This window comes from Ciconia boyciana, chromosome 7 (assembly GCF_034638445.1).
Source record: "Ciconia boyciana chromosome 7, ASM3463844v1, whole genome shotgun sequence".
Classification (NCBI taxonomy): Eukaryota; Metazoa; Chordata; class Aves; order Ciconiiformes; family Ciconiidae; genus Ciconia; species Ciconia boyciana.
This window is the reverse complement of record NC_132940.1, coordinates 16,523,716-16,548,365: the sequence shown is the minus strand read 5'-3', so window position 1 is coordinate 16,548,365 and position 24,650 is coordinate 16,523,716. Positions and strand designations below refer to the sequence as shown.

Genomic DNA, 24,650 nt, shown 5'->3' with positions numbered 1-24,650 from the left:
CATCTTAACAGCTTCTAATACATTTCCTGTTTTCTGAATCAGGGATATATACTTATCATTTCATAGACCTTTTGTGATAATAAACAATGAAAAAACCCAACCCAAAGCTGTGAAGTGCAAAGTCAGGAAAGACCAAAAGAAAATCTCCCATGAGCTGAGACTGCAAAGTTCCCAAGGCTCTGTGCCAACGCATGTGGCTGGGTCTCGGAGCTGGCACTGAGAGGGTGGTCTTCTGACCAGACTCCAACCGTTTCAGATAACACACTTTTTTTGTTCTCCAGCAAAAGATACAGGTTCACAACTGTGACGCAGACTCTGTTTTGCATTGTGTTTTGAAGATAGACTGGAAGGGTCAGGATAGTTTATGCTTTGAGTATTACTAAATAGGTGTTGTAAAATTATGTTTATTATATAAGCTGTGTTGCAGAAGGCTAAGATTGATTCTAGGGCCTTTACTGATTGGGATCTTGAATGGGAAATGGCAGCTGTAAGGTTAAACTACACTAAGTGACTGTAACTTACAGAATCAGAGGTAGAGTGCTGTTACTGTAGCTTGGTTTGGTTGTTTTGGTAGTTTGTTTGGTAGTTTAGAGAAATTTTGGAAGTTTTAGAAATACTGTCCATTTGGATAAACTATTTCATTGTTTTACAGAACTGCATGATTTAAAAAAGTTTTAAGTTGTGTAAATCATGCTGTTTGTATTCTTGTGTAGCTTGTAGCTGTTCATTTAGTAAATCAAGCACCTGAGAGCTCTGTACATTCACTTTATCTGAAAGAACTGCTGAATAAACATCTCATCTCATTTGATGGCGAGAGCAAAGGCTGTTAAAATTAATAATTTCCTTTGACTTCAGAATATTTTGAACCAAACCCTAATGTGTATGCATTTTTAAGCCAGCTGACAGATAGCCTTTTGAAAACAAGCTTATCACTTTGACACATTGAGCCTCAAAATGAGGATTGCTTTTTGCATTTCTCTGTAGGAGTGAGAATTTGCCACCAAATTGTTTTTTTAGCATGTTACAATAAAACTGCTCAGCTATGCTTGGTTGTAGCACGAACACTTCAACATACTTTTTGTCAAGACACATATTTAAAAAAATCATGAAAGGTTATGATGCTTTTAATTCTGCAGTTTAATTATTGCAAGGTGTTATTACCTTGCTATTTGAGGGTGGTAGTGAAGAAGGCATTTTTCTCTATTATAATTTGTGTTAATGTCTTAATCTCATTTTGAATCTGCATTTTATAGCTTAATTCCAGATCAACAGTAGATTATAGTTTTGTATAACTGTAATAAATAGCAGACCCCTCACTATGGTGTATCCAGACTTTCACACTCTTAAGATCTAAGGGAGCAAAAAACTTAATTATTTAGGTCAGGCTGAAAAAAACAGAGCTTGGATGTTTGCTAGGTCAATGCTCTGAAGACTATTTTCACTTCTTTCTTTTTCATGTTTCTGTGAAATTTTTGTTATTTTAATTTTCCAGCTAATTGGGGAGTGGGGATTGCAGTGCTGTAAATGTTGTCCTTCCATCCCTGTGGTCCTCTGCCAAGTTCTGTAACTGTATCTTCAGTGTGTCTCCATTTCAGAGTGAAAGCTCCTTATGTCAGGAGCTTTGTGGATTTCTTCCCAGCTACTGTGCGTTTCCAGACACTTTTGACAGCACTGAGTAAATTACATTAATAGGCTCAGAGGAAAGCAGTCTGCTGGTTTTAAAATCTATTCTAAAATATTCCACTGTTGGTGAGTGATTACTTGTCTGTACACAAAGAATGCAGGAAATTAAAATAAAACTGACAATCTAGTTTTTGTAGCATTTCACCTAGGTGAATATGAAGACACTTAAGAGATGTTAGTTGTCTTTGGGGGTCTTGTTGTATGTGCCATGGCTTAAGCTCTGAAGCCACATTTTCAGTTCATATATGTAAAGTTAAGCACATGCATAACCCATGGAGCTTTTCAAACTGGTCACCAGTAGTGTCACAATAGCTAGAAGGAAGGAAGAGTTTCACATTAAAAACAGCGCATTGAGTGATACAGTGTTGTCTCTGCTTTGGAACATAGAGTATTTTGATAGTAAATGATTTAAGCATTAAGAATGGTAGAATCTATTAGATTAAATCTATTTTAAATGTGCATATGCAATCTAGTCTCTTTTTGTCAGGGTACACAGTAGTGGTTTCATAGTTACTGGTATGATCCAAGTTAGCTTGAAGAATCTCATTGACTTGAGTCTTCTTTGGAATAGATTCTCAAGTTGCACCACTTTATTTTAAGTTTGAATTTGACTCCCCCTTCTCTATTTTGATCTGATTAATTCAACCTTTTTCTGGGATGCTTACTCTTTGGGGAAAAAAAAGGGTCTGATGGCATGCAATTCCTATTTAGAGGTTAAAAATGACCTTTTCAGCTCCACACTGCATCAGGATGTAAAGTGAAGGATCATGAAAGGCTGAGGTCACTTGTGAGCAGTATGGAGCAAATAACTTAGGTAATAAGAGAGGGGTTTGTTAAAAAATACTTCTATATAATCTAGGCCAGAATAATACTTTTCAGGCAATTTACTAACTTCTTATTATACACTTAATTTGTGTAACAGCAAAAAATACTCTTAATTCTTTCCTTTGTACAACATATTACAACTTTTTATAAAATAAACATGGATCATTCCATTAACTATGAAACCACTTCTTCCCACTGTCCCCTGCTCTTCACCCAGGCACCCTCGTACCTTGCTCAGACTGTTCCCTTAGATGGACTCAAGTGTCTGCTTTGGTCCCTGCCTGTGTGCAACACTTCCCTCTCCAGCAAGAGCACCCTACCTCCACTGTCCCTGGAGGAAAAAACCATCTTTTTTTTTTTTTCCCTTTTTTTTTCCTTGTTGTTTTCTGTCTCTTTCTAGGACAGGATTGCATGCAGTGTATCTCTTGCTGGCGCTGTCACACCTTTGCCAGGCAACAGTAAAGATAACATCTCATCTTTTTTCCCTGTAGAACACTTCTATTCAAAGTGCTTGTTTGTATAAGAATATGCTAACCTGATGAAGATGCATTCATTTCTTCTTCACAAGGCTTTCTCCATGTATAGGTTAACCACTTTTGTTCAGCATCCCTTGAATCAGTATGGGTGAGCAACAAACCTTCACCAGTTTCTGTGTATCATGATTTCAGGAGGGAAATGGTATATACAGCAGGAACTGTGATCCTTTTCTGTCTGAGAGTGAATTCAGAGATTCCTGATAGCTGACTTGCCAAGGTTAAGCAAGCTCCATCAGTCCCACTTTGGAAATCAAATACTTTCTTCCATGTTATTAAAAGCAATCTCTTAGAGAGAGACGCCTCTACGTTGTTGTAGCTGAATGCAGGTTATAGGTTATGCTTGTAAGTAAAAGCTTGTCACGGTTATAAGAACTGACTTGGAATTTGGTGTATTCATAACCCGACAATGCTGCTGCTATTACTGTTGCATGATCCGGTGGGCCCTGCAATAAGCTTTGCCCTGTAACTGGTGACGCCGTAGGAGCGGCAGAGGCTGCCCGCAAAGTGGTCTGCGCTGCTAATCTTTTTCCTTCAGCATGCCTGAGACAACTGTGCTCTGACTGGGAGTAGGGCTGGGCAATAATAACAAATCAAGAGATGTGAACTAGAAAAAGGTGCCTGGGGAGGACCTGGGTCAGAGAACGAAGTAACTCTGGGGTGATTTCTGCTGTACAGAAGTCAAGAAGAGGAAAGATATGTGGGAGCTCGTGGCTGCCAGGGCCTGTGGCATTGCAGTGTGGCATCGCAGTGCTCTCTCAGTGTGCGCCCCTCTCCTTCCAGCTCCCTCCCCTCAGCAACAGCCCTTCATTTGTTGCTCTGAGATGTATTCCTGTCTCTCCAAAGTGACCCATTCCCCTAGTTAGAGAACTGCTCATCTAAAGTGTAGTCTGAGGAACAGTTGCAGTTTACTTGGGAGGACTGCAGCTTCCTCAGTAGCCTGGTCTTAGCTTTTCTTGCTGCACAATTGGAACTTCTCGTGGTATTGCACTGGGGACATATGAAGCATGGAGGTCTACGCAGGAGCAAGTCTGCTGCTCCCATGGCTTAGCCTACAACTCACAGCTAGTGCTCTGGGCAATGTATTCCCCCAGATGAGATGCTGTACCTCTCATCTGGCACTTGACATGATGGGAAGAAAAGCCGAGACTGTCCAATTTCATTGGACCTGTATTTGCCCTTTGGAAAGGAGATGGTTCCTGTAGGAACAAAGGAAAGGACTGCATCCTGTGTAAAATGTTTTGGAAAACTACTTCTAATTTAGAACTGCTGGTGTTTTGGTATTCAGTGAAATAGTTGTTTGGAGATGGATGACTTGAGAGAAGTGAAGCAACTGTAAAACAATTTTGAATTATTATATACAAGCTTAAGGCAGACTACAGTTTATTGGCATAGTACAGTGCTGTGAACAGTCAAAATCCTAGAGTAAGTTTGAATACCGAGTATAGTAATGATCCCTTTTGTCGTTGAAGAATTCCATTTAAATCAGGATTTGACAAATAGACTGCGTGTGTCTTTGTAACAAGATTTGACATAATTCGAGGAGTGCATGCTTCAGCTGTGATAATGAAAATTGTCATCCATAATCTTGTCAAGAAGTGTTACTTCAATGATCAGTTTGCAGAGATTTTTGTGAGAGTTAGTCCAATTACTTTGTTTTCCATATGGCCAAACTACTAATTGTCCATAGAATACTCTAAAGTTGACCATAAATCTTTACCATCAACTCATGTATGTGTGCTAAAAAGTTGACTGGTTGAAAGTCACAGACCTTGAGTGTTGGTGCTTTCTATTTAAACCTGAAAGAGTAGTCTTCTCTAAAGAGTAGAATAGTTTCTATATAAAGAAAACCAGTAATTCAACAACTCAGTGCCATTTGGAGCTTTATGGTCCACCTTCAGAATACAACGTGTTATTGTAACTTTGGGCAGATACTTTTCTGTGATTATAAGCTGAATGAAAGCTCCATGAGCTGCTTGGTTTTTATTACCATGTCATAGCTTCTAAATCATGCTGTATTAGTAAGGGCTGGCGTTTCTCCCAGGGAAATATTAGTTGTCTTGACATTCTTCCAAATTTGTTAAAAGTTTTTAGCCAGTACAGCAGAGGAACAACTGCTAGGCATTTGTGTATGTGCATAGGAGTCCTTAATTGGCTAACAGACGTACTTCAGTATAATTCCCAGGAATTAAACATGTCTTGTACTCTGGTGGTATTCTTAGCTTGAGAAACAGATAACATGCAATATTCAGTGAGTCGTTGTGCTCAGCACTGCTTTTCCTTCACAGTGGTTTTAAGGAGGATGAATGCTTTGCTTTCCCATCTCTGTGTCTAATTTTAGTAGGCCAAGGGGCAGGAGGACTTTCAGGCCACCTTCTCAGGTGATGGCATCCAAAACATTAACGCTTCAAAATGACCTGCCAGTTTTAGTTCAATTTGAGGGGATTTTCTTAGGGAGTTCTGGTTCAGCAAAGTATATTGCAAATAGGTGTGGCTGGGAGTTACTACTATGCTGTCGAACGTTGTATCTGTGTATAAAACACCTCCTGTTCTTACTTTCTAGATAAATACACAGGGTCATGTTTTAGTGTTAATTTGTGGCCCTCCACTAAATGCACATGAGGGAGATTCGGTTGTCTTATTATAAAGCAGAATTTGGCCCCTAGTGCATTGGTAACAGTCATGAAAGAACCATAATCTGTTCTTTTTATCCTTTTGTGTTAATGGACTGTTAAGGGTAAATTTCTGTCTTGAAAGGAAATAAGATCTTGCAGCTCAAGGTATCTGCTTTTATATTTTCTTACCAAGAGGGTGACTTGTCCAGCATATAATTGTATCTCTCTCTTTCTCTGACATGTGTACACACACACACAAATAAAAAATGAGGATTTATAGGTAATGTTTTGGTAATTTTGCTAATGCACATCTTGTCCAATCTTATGACCAAATATGTTTCCCATCATAAGTCATGTCTGAATTTGACACTACTGTAATTTGCTGCTATTTATAGCAGAATAAATTCCTTGTGCTCTATATAAAGCTATTTTAAATAAGTTTTGCAATTACGACAAGTGGCAATATAAGCTAATCTAAAGCTAGTGTGAGGAACTTTAGCCACACATATAATTGCAGAAAAGAAAGGAAAGCATTTAAAAATCAGTAACTTATATTGTATATGTTTTGAAAACTTGTAGATTTGTTTAAGGCAGCCTGCCAAAGACAGTATTTGTTTCCTTGCAGACTTTGTTGTAACAGTGCTGCACACCTGAAGTCATGTAGCAGTGTGTTCAAAGGAATTTTATTCCTGTTGTTTTTTCCTAATAGTTAAGCCCATTGTTCTTATGTGCTTAAGCTGGACCTAAAAAACTTTTTAATATGTGTGACTTTCACATGTCGTAGTGTGTTCGTTGAGAAAAAAATTTGAACTTTTGCATCAGTGTAGACGTGAAAAATACCAGTTTATGCAAATAATTACTAATTTTAGAAACTGACAGTTTACATACTTGCCAACCCAAAATGTCTTTGAAATGATGTCCGTTGTGTCATGAAGTGGTCATGAAACTGCAGCCATGTGTTACCAAGTGATTATTGGAGAATTGCTTTAAAAAATGTTGAAAAATGAAAAAGCGGAAAAAGATTTTTAAGGTGATTTTAGTTATTTCCCATTTGGTACCTGAAAACACATAATACAGTGTGTATGACTTTAAATTTTTAATTAAAATATGGTTTAAAATTGCTATAAATTCAGAGAGCTTTGTGGAGGTAAAAGTTTGCAGTATTGATTGAATTCAGTGTTACCTATTTTCATGTCCAAAATCTCCCATACACAAATGAAAATAAGAAAATTTTGAAAATGAATGAAATTTTGAAAAAGTCTCATTTTGAAAATGAATACCGCAAAATTATTTTTCCCAGAAACAAAACAATTGAATTGTAATGAGCAAAGTTTTGTATTTACAATAACTTGATCAATCTTTTAAAATAAGCATTACTTTTGACTTTTTATTAAAAGCATTTCCATATTTTGTTTTCTGCTGTTTATATTTTTTCAGGATTTCTCTGTAACAAAGTTTCTCTTATATTTTTTTAACACAGATATCTATCCATTCCAGAACTAGTATTTGCTACAACCAGAGACTGAAATGGTATGACTGGAGCTTTAAATAATTTGGCTTTGACAGCTCCATCATTTTCTGGGAACTTGGAACGGAATTTGGGCCCCGCTTCTGCACTATCCTAGGTTATAATGCCATCCTTGCCTAATGAGGGAGGTATGCTAGTCTTGGATTTTTAATATAGCCTATTAATTATTCAGTATGCTTGTACCGCTAAGTTGCAACGAAGTCAATGTTTGTATTCTTAGTTCATTTGTATACGTTATTTGAGATATAAAGATGTTGATAATTACAACATTATTTTTCAAAGATAACCATGGAACTGCTTCTCTGACTTTGAGTTCGGAACTACCCTATCAAAGCACAATTAAAAGAAAAGTCAGAAAGAAGAAGAATGGAGTCATCACTGCAAATGTCGCTGGCACAAAATATGAAATTGGTAGGAAGTTACATATTTTGTTTACATCCTAATAGCCATTGACATGAGTGAATTACTAACTAATGGGGTGAATTAATGGACTTGGCATCAAGCTGACGGTGAGACATTTCCAGAAGGTTTTCTTTTGTAAGAAACCTTTGGGGTTTTTTTGTAACATTTTGTTGATAGCTTTGAACACTGTGCATCTATTACTCCCCGTTTGTTACTCAGGGAAGGGCCTTGAAATGCAAAAGCTTAAGTAATCAAGAAGGCTGTGGAAAAACCCTCTAATTAAGAATTATGCATGTGTTTGGAAGTTTACTTAAAGCCTTGAAAGATGAACAGTGTAAATTTAATGTTAAATACTCTGATTATTATACAGAGGTTTCTCAAACTTTAGTAAAGTTTTGTATTTTGATGCTTGGGACTACTTCAGAAAAATCTTTTTTCCTAGAATCTGAGTTATGCCTGGCATATAATCAGTCTTTTATCTTTTTTTATATTAAAATAACATATGCACTTGCTTTTGTAACTACTGTACCTTGACTAAGGAGGCATTCTTGTTGCCTGTCTGCAGTGACATTTATAGTCATCACTGTTTTAAAATTAACATATGTGATAGCCAAGATTAAGTCTAAAAGCTGTGCAAGTGGACTTTTACTAGATGATTGTGATAGGCCCTGAAGCTCTTTACAGTTCCTGTCAGTGATTGTGCTCTGATTCCAGCCTCAGTGCAAGGTGCTGCAATGTTGTAATGACAGGTTTGCAATAGACTGATGGAAATATTGCAGGATAAGTAATAGCTTGTATGCTACCATTGTTCTCTGACAAAGGGTTGAATATTGGAAGTGTTTAAAATCTTAATTGATTTTTTTAAATTTTGAAAATTAATCTATTTTAGAGATTCAAAATATTCCTTAAGTATGTTGTTTCTCTGTAGTACGTGTAGTAATACGAGAAATGGGATTTGTGAAAACGCGTGATGAAGATGAAACGGCTAACCTTATATGGAGTGATTCTGCTGTGCAACAAGAAAAGATTGCTGAACTTCGGAACTATCAGGTAGAGTGGTAGTTAGGATTTCTGACATGTTTCAGTGAACCGCTTCACTCTGAAGCGTTCAGTAACGTGTCATGTTTGGTCGGTTACATTTGTATGGAGAGAAAAAAAAACCCAACAAAACACCACCAACCAGACTGCAATCAGGCTATACCACTGCATATTTTAAAATCCTATTCTCTTTTCCAGAGTTATTTGTTCACACCACTTGGAATCTGGTGTTTAAATATTTGGGGCTGTTCTTTCAAGTTTTTGTCTGCCAGTGGGTGTTGTGAGTGATCAGAGTTTGAAAGAAGGTGCAAAACATCATTTATAAGTTGCTTATAAGCTTTTAAGCAGTAAGTTAACAAGCAGAGCTCTCTCCACAGTTTCTGTGAATAAATAATTCCCTTTTTTACCACTACTTTGTGATAGCATTCTTTTTTCCTAGATAGCTTTGTGAATAAGATTATAATAGTCTCCTTTCATGTCTGAAATGAAATCAATGGGCATACTCATGTTGGTGGAGGAGAATACAACTTACAGTATCTTTAGTATTGCCAAGAATACATAGTATAATGTAAGATATTATCTTAAATAATTTATGTATAACGCTGACTATGTTTGCCTGAGCATGCAGTTGAACATTTTAAATTATTGTATTAGGTATGCCAGGAAAACTAAGAAGTACCAACCAACTAACTTTCTTTCTTTTCTCCTTCCTCAGAGAATCAACCATTTTCCAGGAATGGGAGAGATCTGCAGAAAGGATTTTCTGGCAAGAAACATGACTAAGTAATCTTTCTTTTAATATTAAGAAGTTTTTCAGCCAGTGCTTAATGCAGTACAATACTGAATTATTGCTTGTAAGGTTTGTTTATTTCTACTAAGGGGCTATGAGAGGATCAAGAATAATTTCCAAAGTTCCTTAATAACTTTGGCTTTGGTTCTGGATCTGTAGCATCGGAGTGGGCTACTGTATCTCTCCAACTGACTTCAGTGGAAAATGATGTGGGTTCAGTTCTCTGTCTACACATTGCAGAATGTAGGAGAGCCTTAAATTATTGTATAATACCCTTAATACATAATACACTGAAGCATATATCCTGTAATGGTAGAACAGAAAAAATAATTAGTATGTGGATGGATATTAGTTGTTTAAAATAATTAATGACTATATTTTTGTGTATATCAAATTTAAAAAATGTGAAGCATCTTACTGTTTATGTAAGAAATAAGTCAGAGAGGCTCATTTGTCTAATTATAAATTCTCCTCACTCTAGTGGAATAACTGAGTTCTGAGGAATTATCCTAGCTGAGAATCTGTGAGTAAGACCTGTAAGAAAACAATACTAAATAATGATTCAACAGCCTGGTAATAGGAAAAGTTTAGGGATAAATGTGTGTGAATATTTAATTCTTCTAATCTAAATTAGTTTAAAGAGCAATTATTAATATAGTTAATCTTTTGGCCTCCAACATTACCTACACTGCATTTCCTGTTACCAGAACAGAATTTATTTTCATATGTTAATGTAATTTATGTGATATCTCATCTGTCTCTCTCTCTTTTCTGTTTTGTAACTGCAACACATAGCACGTAGAATGTATGCAACTATTATGATGAAAATACTATGTGCATTGCTATGGTGTCTACATGTCCTATGTGTGGGCCAGAACTCCCTTGTGTCAATACATGCTACACAAGCACTTTTCACTGCCCCTTCCAGACTTTAAGTAAAAACATAGAGATAGTACATGGAGGCAAACGGCTGTTTGGAGAGGTCCTGGAAACAGTGGGACAACATTGGTCAGCTTGGTAGGCGGTAGTATCCCTGTGTATTGCTACAGTTCTGTGATTTTAAAAAAATGTGCAGAATGGACAAAAGGCTATTGTTATCATGCACACATTGTTTTCAAATACAGTCTGATTATACCTTTCTCAACCTACTGAATTCTGAGTTTGAAACACAGTTTAAAGGTACTCAATACACAGATTGCACATATTACAGATAAGATGGGAATAATTTCTCTGATACAATAACTCTGGGTCAAATATGTCTATGTTGTGACTTCACTTAATATCAGTAGATATAGCAGGGTTTTAATCAGTCTGTTTTTCACAGTACAAGCCTCACAATTCAATACTTAGTATTCATAATTTATAAAAATCAAAATGATATGCCTTGAGACTGCTTGAGAAACAGACATATGTATATGAAATCACAAGTCAGTTGTGATACGTGGTTGGGCAGGCTCTTGTCTGTAGAGTGGAGGATTTTGTTCCATACAGCTGCTGTTCTGTCTTAACATTTATTTGAACTAGACAGTGCAGAAACACTAATTCTGTTCTCTTGCTTTTCTGCTGCATGCAATCTTTTCTATTCCTGATAGTGACTCGTACAGAGTAGCCGTGGGCTTTGTACTGTTGAGAGTTCATGAAACAACTGCTGAGAATTGGTGGAGAGTAGACTCTTCTTTTTCTTCTACTTCTACCTTTGTTGTTACACTGATCTCACCCTTCCATTTTATGCAAGCTGTTGGGAACGGAGCAAAAGAACAAATCTACTGGACTCTGAGAGGCAAATGCTATTCAGGAGGACTTGCACTTCAGGAATTCCTCTTACAGCCAATATCCAGGCACTCTGGATCATGGGTCAATGTGGTTTTCACATGCAGAAGGATGGAAGGGAGCAGTGTAATATGTAGCGTGTGTAATTACGAAAGAAGACAACACAGCACAAAAAGTGTAGGGACACAGAGTAATGGAACAGATAGAAGCAGGAATGTAATTGAGAACAAAAGGAGGCACAAGCATCGTTTTCAAGGGGAATAATCAGAACACAGAAAAGAAAAAAAAATAGAGGTGCCATTGTAGGGCCACCTAGATCTTAATTTCTGTAAATGGTCTCTTAGATGAGATCTCCTCATGTGCAGGATAAGTGTGGTTACAGAATGAATACTGTAATACCAGTAAGTGGGGGAGAAGGTGTACAGGATGAATGAGAAGGGGAACAGACCCATGTATGAGATGGTCTTTTTTGCAACACCTTTGTTGTTTACATTTAAAAGGTTTGTGAACTGATCATGGACCAAGAATCGTTCTCATCCATATCTACCCACTAACCTCCTTTCATACTTTAAAAGTCAGAGGATCGTGAAACCTAGGCAGGGGAACCTGCGTTATTAGACTGACAAGTCATGTCTTCAGTAACCTCTGTTTTGTTCAACACCTTTGATTCTTTTGCACAAAAAGCACTTTGAGAAACAAGAGCACAGTCTGACCACATCCATGAGCTAAAATAGCACTCAGAAGAACAATAACTTGCTGTTTAATTCTCAGACCTCCTGGTAAGGACTGCAAAGGCTAAAGGATAGAGCAGCACAGTGAAGAAGTGGTTACCCATAGTAGTGGATAGCAGATGTGCTGGAAAATAGGGCTATTGTAATGGAGTAGGTCTTGATTCCGCAAGCTACTTGATGATCTTTCTAAGCCATTTCTGAATAGGGCCAAGCAGGGAAAGAACAGAGCTGAATTCTTTTGTTGAAAGTTTTAGTGAGCACCAGAACTTCTAAACAATAGTTAAGTGTTCCGCTTCATATTATTAAGTGTTTGTAGTCTACCAGTTATGCATAAGATAGAAGAAGGCATATAAACTGATGTACTTGCAGTCACAAAATATTAATATATCTAGAATACCATGAGGCTATATTCATTGAGTAGGGAGTATGTGTATTGAAACGTGTGAGTAAGTTAAATGGCAAGGCTCTATCATGTAACACTTCAAGATGCATATGATGAATAATTTGCAGAGGGGTGGAAACTAACACAGAAATTGCTTTCTGCCTGAAAATAGGATAATTTCTGGCTAGGTAAGCTATTCAGTTAGCAAGGTAATAACATTTGTAAATATATAGCAGATGGAGAGTAGTTTAAAAATATGCATGAACCATGAATTATAATATCTGTTTATGTTTTTTAAAACTTTTTTGTGAATATTTGGTGGCTTTCATCAAACCAGATTTGTAAAAATAATAGTTACAATGAAGCTGCAGAAGCACTGAACCGCATGCAGTACTTCAAGACTACTACAGCTATTGTGGTTTCTGCAGAGTCTTTGTTGGGTAGTTGGCTAAACAATTTGGTGACAGTGTATCTATTATACCAGTAGGGCTTGGCTACAGTCCTAGCCTTACAGATGTGGTTGGCAGCTCTGTTTTTTCCATTAGTGTTTGAGCTACTTAAAAAGTGTCTTATGCTGCATCAGGAGTATTATGTAGGCTCATAGTAGAAATGAAAAATCAAAATGATATTGTAAGTCTCTTACATTTAAGTTATCCCGATGCTATTAGTTTCCATTACAAAAGTAGAAGTATACCTAAATCTGTAATTAATTAAAAAGTATTAAAATTCATCAGTGCCTTTTTTTTTTTTAAATCAAAGTTGGGGAGCTTCCTATTTCACTTAATTTCTTTTTAAACAACCAGTCACTTTCTGTTGGTCTGTGGATATTTGTATTTTAGATATGTCCACCCTATGTTACAGAATAGTTTTGAGTTACCTGAAGTAATTTCATATGAGGTTATGTATGAAGTTTCAGGTATTCTGAGTACCTGAAACAAGCTAGCTGCGCCAGTATTTAACTCAGCAAAGACTAAATTTATTCTGCTGGGAACTATGGTGTACTAGTTGCATAGTACCACCAAGTCCACATTGCTCCTATAACTTGGCTGTTAACCAGTATTACAGCTACTTTGTTTAAAGCTAACCCATAGGTATGTAGCCCATACTGCCAGTCTGGTGTGGGTATATGCTTCCTATCTGCCAGATACACAGGTTTGGGTGATAAACTTCTGCTAACTGAATTCTCTACCATTTTTCCTCTTCTATTTCTTTTCTGTATTCAGACAGCAGAGCTATAAAACGACATACGCTCACTACCTCAGCTGCCACAGCTATTAAAGTAGGGAGATCAGGACCTTGCTGCATCCTTTAACAAGATTCAGTTTCAGAGATTGTTCCCTATGATATCTTAACCTTACTTTTGTTTTAGTTCTTCTTTTTTTTCCCCCCTTGTCTTGCTTTGCATTTCTTTGCTTTCTTTTGACTAAATAAGGTGCTCAGGGAATCTCAGTCACAATACGTTGGTACCAAACACAAATCCAAGCTTCTGTGTTTTGCCCTATATTGGAGGTGCATGAGCAGTTGCTTGGTCTGTGTCAAAGTATATTTACTACAATTCCTTACTTTTGAAATTCTTTCAAAAGACTAGAAAGAAACAAAAAACTCTTCTTAACTTGCTTCCATTTTAATTTTAAATTCATTCCTTGTTATTAATATTTCTTTGTGCCCATGAAGAAACTCCAAATATCCCAGGTCATCTTTTTTTAATCTGTGTTGATCCTCATACATCCCCAAATACATACCAATATGAAACTTGCCAGATATCCTCACCCCTCCCAGGGGGAAAAAAAAAGAATAAAAAGAGGAATACAGGAGTCCAGGAGTCTATTAGGTAGGAAAAGATCTATAATCACATGGTCTATTGTAAGTTTAATATTTCTAAGAATAGGAATAGCATTAAATCAGCTGAGTAACTGGACAAAAACTATAACAGGTGAGATGGATGCCAAGAAGTGAGATGGATGGCAGTAACATAATAAGCAAATATGATATGATAATAAGCAAAAATGCACAAGATAGTCTGGTTTTGTTTTTCTTAAAGTATGCATATGAGTATGATATAGACCTCTAACTATTCTTAAACAGCAGCAGAAGTTTGGTTTCATATTACAGCATTTTGCTAAAAAAATTTCCTTGCCAAATTATTGTAAATGCTTTTTAATCCTGAGGATTGATACATCAAAATAGTTAAAAGATTTTAACTCAGTTACACTTTTTTGCAGAATGATCAAGAGTCAGCCTCAGGAGTATAGTTTTATTCCTCGAACATGGATCTTCCCTGCAGAATACACACAGTTTCAGAACTATGTAAAAGAACTGAAGAAGAAACGTAGACAGAAAACTTTCATAGTCAAACCAGCTAATGGTGCAATGGGACATGGGTAAGTTGCATGCTAACTTCAGTCTTCTTACCCATTAAAGGTGAAATCCAGTGCTATTTACATTAGCAGAAGCTGTGTGTTAGTCAGAAGTTTGTAGTTAAAGTTGTATGATCAGTGTAAGAAAGTTCATGTACTGGATGAAGGCTTAACAAGCAGAAACAGCTAAAATACAAAGCTAAATGGAAGTAGTATTTTAATGTTGTTCCAAAGGTGGCATAATTAGAGAATGCATTTTCTGATGAGGCTCAAATAATTCTTAAGGTCAGATTATTTTTATTGCAAATTTATCTAAAGAATATATTTATTAATCTGTTGTGCTTAGACTTACGGGGTGAGATTGTATTGGGCATAAATGGCAGGGTTTTGGTGGCTGGGGGCTACAGGGGTGTCATGTATGGGAGAAAGTCAGGATCTTCCACAGCTCTGAAACCAGCCCCACCACCCCATTGCATGCCAAAACTGTAGCCAGTCAGAGAAGCACAAACATGTTTAAGAGTGGCAGTCACGAGGTGTAGGAGAAACAGAGGAGACACTGTTGGGGATGCGGCTGGAGGTGCGGTCTTGGCAAGAGGTGACACCCATGGTGGAGGGACACCCCTGCAGAGACTGCAACCTGCAGTTGAGTTGAAATGGCTTAGCCTGTGACAGGGCTGCACAGGAAAAAACGACGAGATAAATATCCCAATTTCATTCTTAACTCTGTTCTTGTTTTTAGATATTTCAGTTTGAACTTTTATTGCTTTTAATATCAATTTGGATTATACAGTATAGTAAAGCTTTTAGTTATTAAAAATATATCAGAATTACTGTAAAAGTAAAGCCCGCAAACTTTTCCATTTCCTTATTTTTCAATCCTCTTGATAAGGGCAAAGATAAGCTGAATGGAGAGGTAGCAGCATATTTCAGAGAAATGCCTGGAAAGTACTTCAGTGTATTAGGAGTATTCAGCACCAGAACACTGAAATGTATCATAAATAATAGAGGGTAAGATTAAGGCAACAGGGGATGTCTGGGAATTCAGGGTTAATAACGATACACTGAAAAATATTAGCTATTACAGTTATTTAAAAGTCTGTGTAGTTAGGTGCTGCCAGTTTATAGTCTGTATATAAACCATTTTTCATTCTGATGTGGGGAAACTGGAATACAGAAATACCAAGCTTAATCTATGCCATCCTTAGTTGTACTGATCAGTGTCCTGCTTTGCAAACATCATCACGAGTCAGGTTAGCACTGAAAGTTCTTTGCAGCCTGTACCTGGGCAGAAGTTGTGACAAAGAAAGACTGGAAGCCTATTTTTAGAGCTGCTTGGGGAAGAATAATCACAAAAGCTGGAGGCTGGTCATTCTGCCAAACAATTTCTAAGTGTAGAGGGAACCCATTATTACAAATTGTTGAATCAAAGGAAGCAGAAACTTATTTTGAAATGGCTCATTGCCTTTTTTCATCCAGTGAAGCACCATAAAGTACGGGAAACCAAAAGCCATGGCACTTTTTCTCTGCCCTACAAATCAGATATGCAAGTCTCTTTCTCCAGGTAGACTTTAGCCTGACTACGTGGCTGGGTGACCATGAAAATCTATTTCAACGAGTAATGTCAAAGTTCCATCTTTTCAAAATAACTTTTGTTTTTACCAGGATCTCTTTAATAAGAAATGGAGAAAAGTTACAAGCTCAAGATCACTTGATTGTTCAGGAATACCTTGACAAACCATTTCTTATGGAAGGCTACAAGTTTGATTTACGTGTGTATATTCTTGTAACCTCCTGTGATCCATTAAAAGTATTTTTATATCATGATGGACTGGTGAGAATGGGCACAGAAAAGTATCATCCCCCCAGTGACTCAAATTTGGTAAGTTGGAGTTCATTCCAATTTATTGCTTGTGCATGTAGAGTTTTACCTGTGTAGTGTTTGGAGGAGGTAAAATAAAATAAATTGTGACATGAGATTTAATTTGGTATTCATCTGGCTGACTTTTTGTGTTGTCATTGAAGAGAAAAAATGAAAATGAAACTTATTTAACTCATGCTTTTCTATCAAAATCACAAGTATAGCCATATTATTGCTTATGTATAAAAATTTTATATGACTTTGCATGTATGTATGCTAAAGAGCTTAAATATTTCCTGAAAGAAAGCAAAAGATGTCAATTATTGACATTTGACCCAGAAAAAATGAAGTAAAGATAATCACTTCAAGAACAGTTACATTGCTTTTATATTTATCTGAGACTCAGTTTGGGGTGGAGTAGCAGGGAGGATAAGGTTTATCTCCTGCTAGATCATTGTTTAACATCCCTGAAGTTTAGAGCTTCTGCTGAGGAACCTGCAGTGTTTCAGCCATTGTGTTGGGAACCTATGCAGAAAACAGAAAAACAGTGATATAAAGACCAGTTCTTGAGAGTGGTCACTACAATCCTTGAACGTGAGGGAATCTGCTGCTGGTGCTGTTTATCAGTGACTGCATCAGCAGGGAAAGAAGTAAGTAGTTGGCAACTTTAGGATGGTACAGCAGGGCTGCCTATAAAGTTGCAGAGAACCAAGAAGTGGTAAGGGACATGCTAAAGTTTTTGGACACTTTAATCGTCCTGTTCACTGTATAACATCTTTGCCTGTTGAGATGTGTAACCGCTCTCTTCTGGCACAGACCAAAATGCAGATGTCTGTTAAGAAAGAAGCAGATTTGAAGCATTAGGAAGCATCAGTAGATTTGAAGTTTTTATACCTCACTCTGTACTCTGTTGCCACTGTACCTTTCCCTTTCCATACCATATACTTTTAGAGCTGCTTCAGTGTAATTATGCGATAGACAACACATGGAAAGCTTTTTTCCTTACTTGTCACTTAAAATTGTGACTGTCTTTTAGTGCTCCTTTGAACAATGCAGGTATAATTTGGAGGCCAGTACAAATGGTATATTTGGAAGAGTTCCAATATTATATTTGGAATAGTTTGCTTTTAATATTTTTTTGTTGTTACTGATCTCAGCATTAGCAGCACTGAAATATGCTCTGAGTGGATAAACAGAACAGGCAGTTGTTTCTGTGTTCTCACAACTGTTCATGTTGTAGTTTGTCTATTGTATGAAATAACCTGGCTTATCACTAATGACATTGTTCTTTGGATGACATTGTTCCACAGTGACATTGTTCCAGATAACTTCAGACTAAAGATTAGTTCAGATGTTTAACAAATGTTATTAAAAAAAAAAACCCCTTCATTTTTTGTAGTCTGAAAAAGTAATTGCTTTTGTCTAAAATAATTTGAATTTCATGGAAAGATGACATTTTTAACGACTCAAAACCAATAGGTTTCAGAATGATTCTCAAAGCAGTAATTGGAAGCCATGGGACATATCAAATACAATATATTTGTTAACTAGCCTGCAATTAAGTTGATTGGTTTTGTTGATTTCATTAAGTTTTTTAAACATAAGTAAGTGCAGTGAGATAAATGACAGCAGAAGGCTTGTGTTATCTATTGGCTATCTTATCAAAAAGGAATTGTCACAGAAGGCTTATGGTCAGCTTAGAATATCAACTACACTCAAGTAAGGAATCAAACATGACAGAGAACTGTCACTGTGATGAGGAAAGTCATCATGGTAGTATAGGTGGAAAGCTGAATTAATATCTGTACTGGGAGGTAATGTAAACATATAAATCATGATTTATAAATTGGCCTTGGAAAAGTAAATTTTTTTTTTTTTTAAATGCAACTGATAACATGAATCTATTGCTGATGACATTTTGCTCCATGAAGGAACTATAGCACTCACTCCTTTATGTAATGTATATCTTGAAATTTACCTCTCTCTGTATGGCTACCAGCCAGTCAAAAATGAGCAATTTTGGCAGATATCAACATGGCAGATGAGTTTATATGTAAAAGATATTTTAAAGTATCACTATCATGAGAACATTTCTCATAAATAAACTACAGTGAAAACTGAAATGTGGGATTGTCTATGAAACAGATGCCAGAGTATTTTTTAGCACTTTTAAAGTAGCACTTCAAAATACCATCTTTATTGTTTGCTTCTTGTGGAATGTAATCATTCTGTAAGTTATGATAATTGCTCTTCACTTTTTTAGGTAGTTGTTTACATACAGACCTGTAAAAATGGCAGATATATTGCCTAACCAGATGTTGATCACTTGACTGCAACTGGCTTAAATAGGAGCACAGGTTTTGTTCTAAGAAGGCTAGAACTTTCAGTAGATGAAATCTCCGAGAATCAGAAACACTAAATCTTCACATAGTGTTATTTGCAAATATGAACTGTTTGACTATGTCATTATTGAATTCTCATTTTTTTTTTTCTTCTAATTCTTTTGAATTGACCATTCTAGAGTTGTATTTAAGGGGGTTTTTTAATGTATTTTCTCCCTTTTTTTAGAGTCAATTGTATATGCATCTGACTAACTACTCTGTCAATAAACATAACGAACGCTTTGAACGGGATGAAACAGAAGACAAAGGAAGCAAACGCTCCATAAAATGGTTTACTGAGTTTCTAGAAACAAATAATCTTGATGTCTCCAAATTCTGGAGTGATATTTCAGTAAGATAAAATTAATACACTTTTCTTTATTTTGTGTATGTATATTCTTAGAAAATTAATTGCTTCTGCCATCTGCTTTAGTGGAATCCAGAATCATTTTTGAAACTTTATTAATCCGAATTCTCAGCAATGCATGTCACAAAGGACATACTATAAATGATGATTATGGTTTTTGGAAGGCTAAGTTCAGAGTTTGATGAGAAATTTAATGTTAAACTTTTTCTGAGGAACAAAAGCACTTTCAAAGAGTTGTTCACATTAGTAGTATGATACAAATGAACCATCCCATTTAAATTCTTGGAGACTTTTCTAGAGTATAAAGTGAATTTTATCTGTGAATATTTACAAAATTGCAGTCAGCATTGCATATATCTGTGGACTGGAACCTGCGCCATTGAAGTCAGTGGTTATGTTACAGGCATCTTTAGGTGAGGAATAGGCCTAAGATAGTTAGAGCTTAGGCATCATCCGTACATGATTCTGAGAATATTTATTGAAAACTATAGTGCAAAATGAAGTGGTGAAGATTTGCTATACTATACTTTGTTCCCAATATACCCTTAGCATTGATTACATATCTAAAAGTACGTAGGTACTGTGGGAAGTATAACAATATAATTTAAAGCTATATTAAAAAATGTATCTGTTACTCCATAGGAATAGTTTAATTATTATAGACCATTTATTTGGTATTTTAAATCTTTTTTTAGTAGATACTTTAATGAAATTTAAAAGATTAAAGTGTGAAACTCATTAATTCAATATATACTGGTGTCTTCTCTCCTGATGAATTTTTCTGAAAAAAATCCCTACAGGAGTTAGTAGTGAAGACTCTCATAGTTGCAGAGCCACATGTTCTTCATGCTTATCGCATGTGCAGGCCAGGGCAAGCACCAGGAAGTGACAGTGTCTGCTTTGAAGTCCTGGGATTTGATATTCTGCTGGACAGAAAACTAAAACCATGGCTCCTAGAGGTAAACCTCTTTAAACAAATGTAAAGTAAATTTTTAAGAGTAAAGTTAACTAAGCCCCAGCTGAATCCCTATCTGTGTAAGAAAACTTCAGAAGAAAATCTGTGCATTGGAGGAGGTACTGTTGTCGAGTACATAGATGGTGCTTTTTCTGCAGCATCCATATGGAAACACTGCCTTGTAGTGATTTTTGGAGACTCAGATAAAGGTAATTGTCTTCCTGGAGGAATGTTGCATTTCAGATGTTTTTGAAAGTTTTAATGAGAAATATGATGTTAATCCAGTTGTAATTGTAGCTGAAGGACTTTGTTTATAGCAATTGGGTGCTACGTAGATTTCCTTCATGAGTATGGCTCTGTATATGGCTCTGGCAACTTTTGTGAATGTATGGTCTTAATTTTATTTTTTGGGATATGTGTTCTTTTCCTCTTCTGTGGCTTTTAAAAGCACCCACATAAACAGAGGAAACTAATTCAGTATACATGAAACACTGTCAAACAGTTGGCATGAATGGACTGGAAGCAATGTTTCTCCTCTGACATGTTAGTGGTACAGTTAAGCTTAAGTGGTGCTTGAACACATTTTCAACCAGGAACGCTGGAGGTTTGTCTGTTGTGTCTCTTTAATTACACTATTAATAACATATACGTGGAGTTCACTTGCCTTTTTTCAGATTGTCTTACATCATTATGTTAACTGGTTGGGAGGCTGTACAGCTGGAGGAAAAAAGCAAAATGTATTAAAAATCTGTCTATTGACAATAAATCATAAATATGATTTGGCTACTGATGAGCAAAACGTACACAATTAATTTATTGAATTATAACCTTGTTCTCCAGCCATGAATACTGTCAACAGTTGTTTTGTCATGATTATTTCTCTCAGGGGTTCAGTATAATTTTAATTAGAAAAATATAAATTCCTTCACTGTTGCCATGCAGACATTAGGCATATTTGCTGGCTTTGATGTGCTAGCCAAAAGCAGCACATGACATGAACTTGGTCTGTACTGTGTTGACATATTCTCCTTTTGTCAAGCAAAGCCTACTGTCCCTTTGATTTAGCTCTGCACTTCCAGATTATCATCTATAGGTTGCCTGTAGATTGCATATAAGTGTATGTAGTTGTTTAAGTACAGACTGAAGTTGGTCTGTGTATGCATTTCATCCAGCCTTGTAGCAAATGGTGACAGACCTCTTCTATGAGAGCTGGTGAATCAACCTGTATAGTGAATCTGTTCTGAAGGACACCCCTCTGTCTCCATGGATGTTTACATGCAGTATGGAGATTTTAGGGGGTTTGAGTCACCATTTATGATAATGGGTCTCAGAGGAGAATCATACTATCCCAGATGCCTTGTTTGTGAGGGGGTGATCTCATAAAGTAGTAAATGCTGCTCTGGTGTTTTGGGTTGCTGGAGAATACTTCAGGACTTGGAGTTGTGTACCTGGTTATTCTTTTTTTAAATACCGAAGTCTAGTTACTTCCTTTTCTGCTTTTGGTGATACAGGTATCCTTCAAGTTATTTTGCCAGACATTGAACTAAACTAACAGAAATTTCAAACTTTGAAACTTAGTAATTCAGTTTCTATACTCATCCACTAAATTTTACTGTGCTTGTTCATGTTTTTTGCAGCACACTCAGAACACACACACAGTATGTATATGTATGCACACTGTATGTATAGTATTTGTAGTGTAGTAAAGATCAAATATGCAGTGTATATACATACACACTATACATAATATATACACAGTGTGGGTGTATATATGTGTATCTAATTATTTTTTTTTCTAAGCCAGTTCTGGCTTCTTCCTCAGCTTTCCATCCTTTTCTTTTTCCACCATTTCCTTCTTGCCAAACCCCCCTTAGGGGAGTGAATCATTCCTTCTAACAGTGGTAACAAGTACTAATCACAAGGCTCCGAATGTTCCCAGTGTTATGGGAAAATTGCCAAAATAGGATTAGGATGGTAAATCTAGTTTCATGTTTCCGTAGCTCATGTAGCTTTTCTGTTATAAAGATAGCTTAATAAACTATTATAAGAAATAAATTGTGCAACATTATAATGACTCTGCTTTCCTGAGATGACTTCTGTTTATGTTGCCCTGATGCAATGTAGCTCTCCTGCTCCTTGATGCTACTGAACTTCCGGAACCTTCTACCGAAGTGAGGGCTGTGGGAAATGCGTGATTGCCCTCTTGTGGCACCAAATGTTTCTGGCAAGCATCTGTGCAGTCCCAGCAGCCTCCATCCTTTTTGAGTAGCAACTACTACCTAGATCTCCCTTCTGTACCCAGAAAATCCAGTTTTCCTCTTTTTGACCAAAATTTCCAAGCTAGTTTACTTTATGTACATAGGAAAATCATACAGTTGAAGTTCTTGGATGGACTCCAGCCTTGTTCAACCTCATTATGTCCAGTTGGGGTCACAAAGTTGTGATCCTTGGATGAAAGATCCCATTTTAATAACTGCTTCAAGTGCAGGGTATCCAACTTCCCTTGTGATTTATGTGGGTGAGAGAAACTCACCTTATAAACAGATCCACAAATTTATTATTTAGTGTAACTGAACTAGCAAAATCTATTCAAAACTTTGTTATCCATCCAGTTAAAAGGACTTTGGACATCTTAGGCCAAAGTATCCAATTACTGCTAATTCCTATTAATAAAGTAGTTAAAGCTCACATACACAAGCTTTGTGTTATCTACTCCTTTCTCTTGTGTTATGCTTACCCTGCCTGTGCCTCTGTAGATCCAAAGGCCAACAAGGGGCGGGAGAGATCTACTTCTCCAAAAAAAGGTGGGTAGGTGGTTACAGCAAGTTGTCAGTGTCTTGTGTACCAGGAGGAACACATTGTTGATGGTGAAGGTTTCTTCCTCTTTGCCCTTAGCTTCGCATAAGGTTGTTTTTATTCATTTGCTGCCAACATTCACTTACTGGCTGTTCATTCACTGGCCAGCAATTTTGCGTTGTCTCCAAGTTTTACCATAAGTGGTTTGTTTTACATTTCCTGGATTCTGCTCTGTGGATTCTCCTAAACCCGCTGTTATCTAGTTCACAAGGTTGCATTCCTGTAGTGAACGCTACTTGGCCACTGTGATCAGTGTATATCTCAGAGTCTCTGGATTTTCAAGGCCTTCGCTATCATCATTTGCTTGTACTTTTGGGGCCGCTCATACAATCCTGTTTTTGACAACAATCTTCAAGATGTGCCTTCCTGATAAAATTACTGATGTTATATTAACACAACCTAGTCATGTGTCTGTTCTGGTTCTCGGGTCATTGAACTCTAAATTATCATCTCTCGGCAGACATATACAATGGTTTGGTAGCCAGTTATTATGAATACCTATTGTGACAGTATCACTGGTATGTTATCAAGATCCCTTTACAACGCTGCTGTCTTACAGATTAGTCAGCAACTATATTTCTTGTCTGGAAATAAAGGATAGCCACATGAAAAAATAAGGGACAGTAGTTTCTTTTAAGGGATATTTTAAGGGAAAAACAATTTTCTTAACACAGTGTTTTTGCCCAAGATTTCTCACCCATGATCACGTTTGACAAAGCAAGACACTTTGTTCCATATAGCCAGTATTTAGCCCCTTACATGAGTAAAATTATATGCAGATATCAAACAGCTGAATATATAGGGCAGTGGTATTTGCATTTCTTGTACTACTTAGACTACTGCCATGAGGAAATACATTTCAAATGTATCTCATTGCATTTCATTGGCACTTGAATTGTTTCTGTGATACCATTTTTCATAAAGTTGCTGCATAAATTTAATCTTTTTTTTTTGAGATAAAGTTCTGCATCTCAGTCAGCAACATGGCTTGTAGAAAATGACCAACCTTCAGCAAAATAAACCAGATTCAGTCACACCTTTATCTCTCTCAAAGTGTTGAGCATGAGTCAACAATGTGTACTTACAGTGATGTTGGCTAACTGGACCTGCATGTTGATGGCAATGATCTATTTGGTACCTGTGATGCCACATCTGGAATATTCTGTCCGGTTTTATCCCCCAGAGTAAGGGAGAGACATGGACAAACTGGAGTGAGTTCAGCGGAAAGGTCCTAAGGTGCTTAGAGGGCTGGAGCACATGCTGTATGAGGGTGAACTAGGTTTGCTTCACCTGGAAAGGGAGGGCTTTGTGTGATCTAACTGCAGACCTGAAGTGGGCTTTGAGAGAAGACAATCAGGCTCTCCTCAGAGATGCACAGTGAAATGTCTGGAAAAATTCAGGAATAGTGCATAGGGGCATGATGTCAAAAGGTTGTCTGAATGAAGAAAAAGAGAATAAGAGAAACAAATACCTAGAAGACCTTTCTGCATGATCTTTTGGGATTTCTGTTATTGTTTCAAAATTGGGAAATATGTCTCTTGTTGATGCTCTGATAAATGCACATAGATGACTATGCAAA

At 36.7% G+C, this 24,650-nt stretch overlaps 1 protein-coding gene across 7 annotated transcripts in view; it reads left to right on the top strand.

The window, feature by feature from the left end:
• The window catches only part of TTLL7 (tubulin tyrosine ligase like 7), a 77,202-nt gene that overhangs the window by 13,342 nt on the left and 39,210 nt on the right, over positions 1–24,650 (top strand). For 5 of the 7 annotated variants that reach the window (XR_012043499.1, XM_072868307.1, XM_072868304.1 and 2 more), the window contains exons 3-10: positions 7,137–7,312; positions 7,467–7,595; positions 8,515–8,636; positions 9,340–9,407; positions 14,520–14,678; positions 16,317–16,533; positions 19,081–19,245; positions 20,061–20,219. Coding sequence is in view for 6 of the 7 variants with exons in the window: in XM_072868307.1 (XP_072724408.1) it covers positions 7,288–7,312; positions 7,467–7,595; positions 8,515–8,636; positions 9,340–9,407; positions 14,520–14,678; positions 16,317–16,533; positions 19,081–19,245; positions 20,061–20,219 (1,044 nt within the window). In the remaining variant the exon portion in view is untranslated. The remainder of the gene's footprint in view (positions 1–7,136; positions 7,313–7,466; positions 7,596–8,514; positions 8,637–9,339; positions 9,408–14,519; positions 14,679–16,316; positions 16,534–19,080; positions 19,246–20,060; positions 20,220–24,650) is intronic. The other 2 variants (XM_072868305.1, XM_072868306.1) reach the window with 2 other exon arrangements.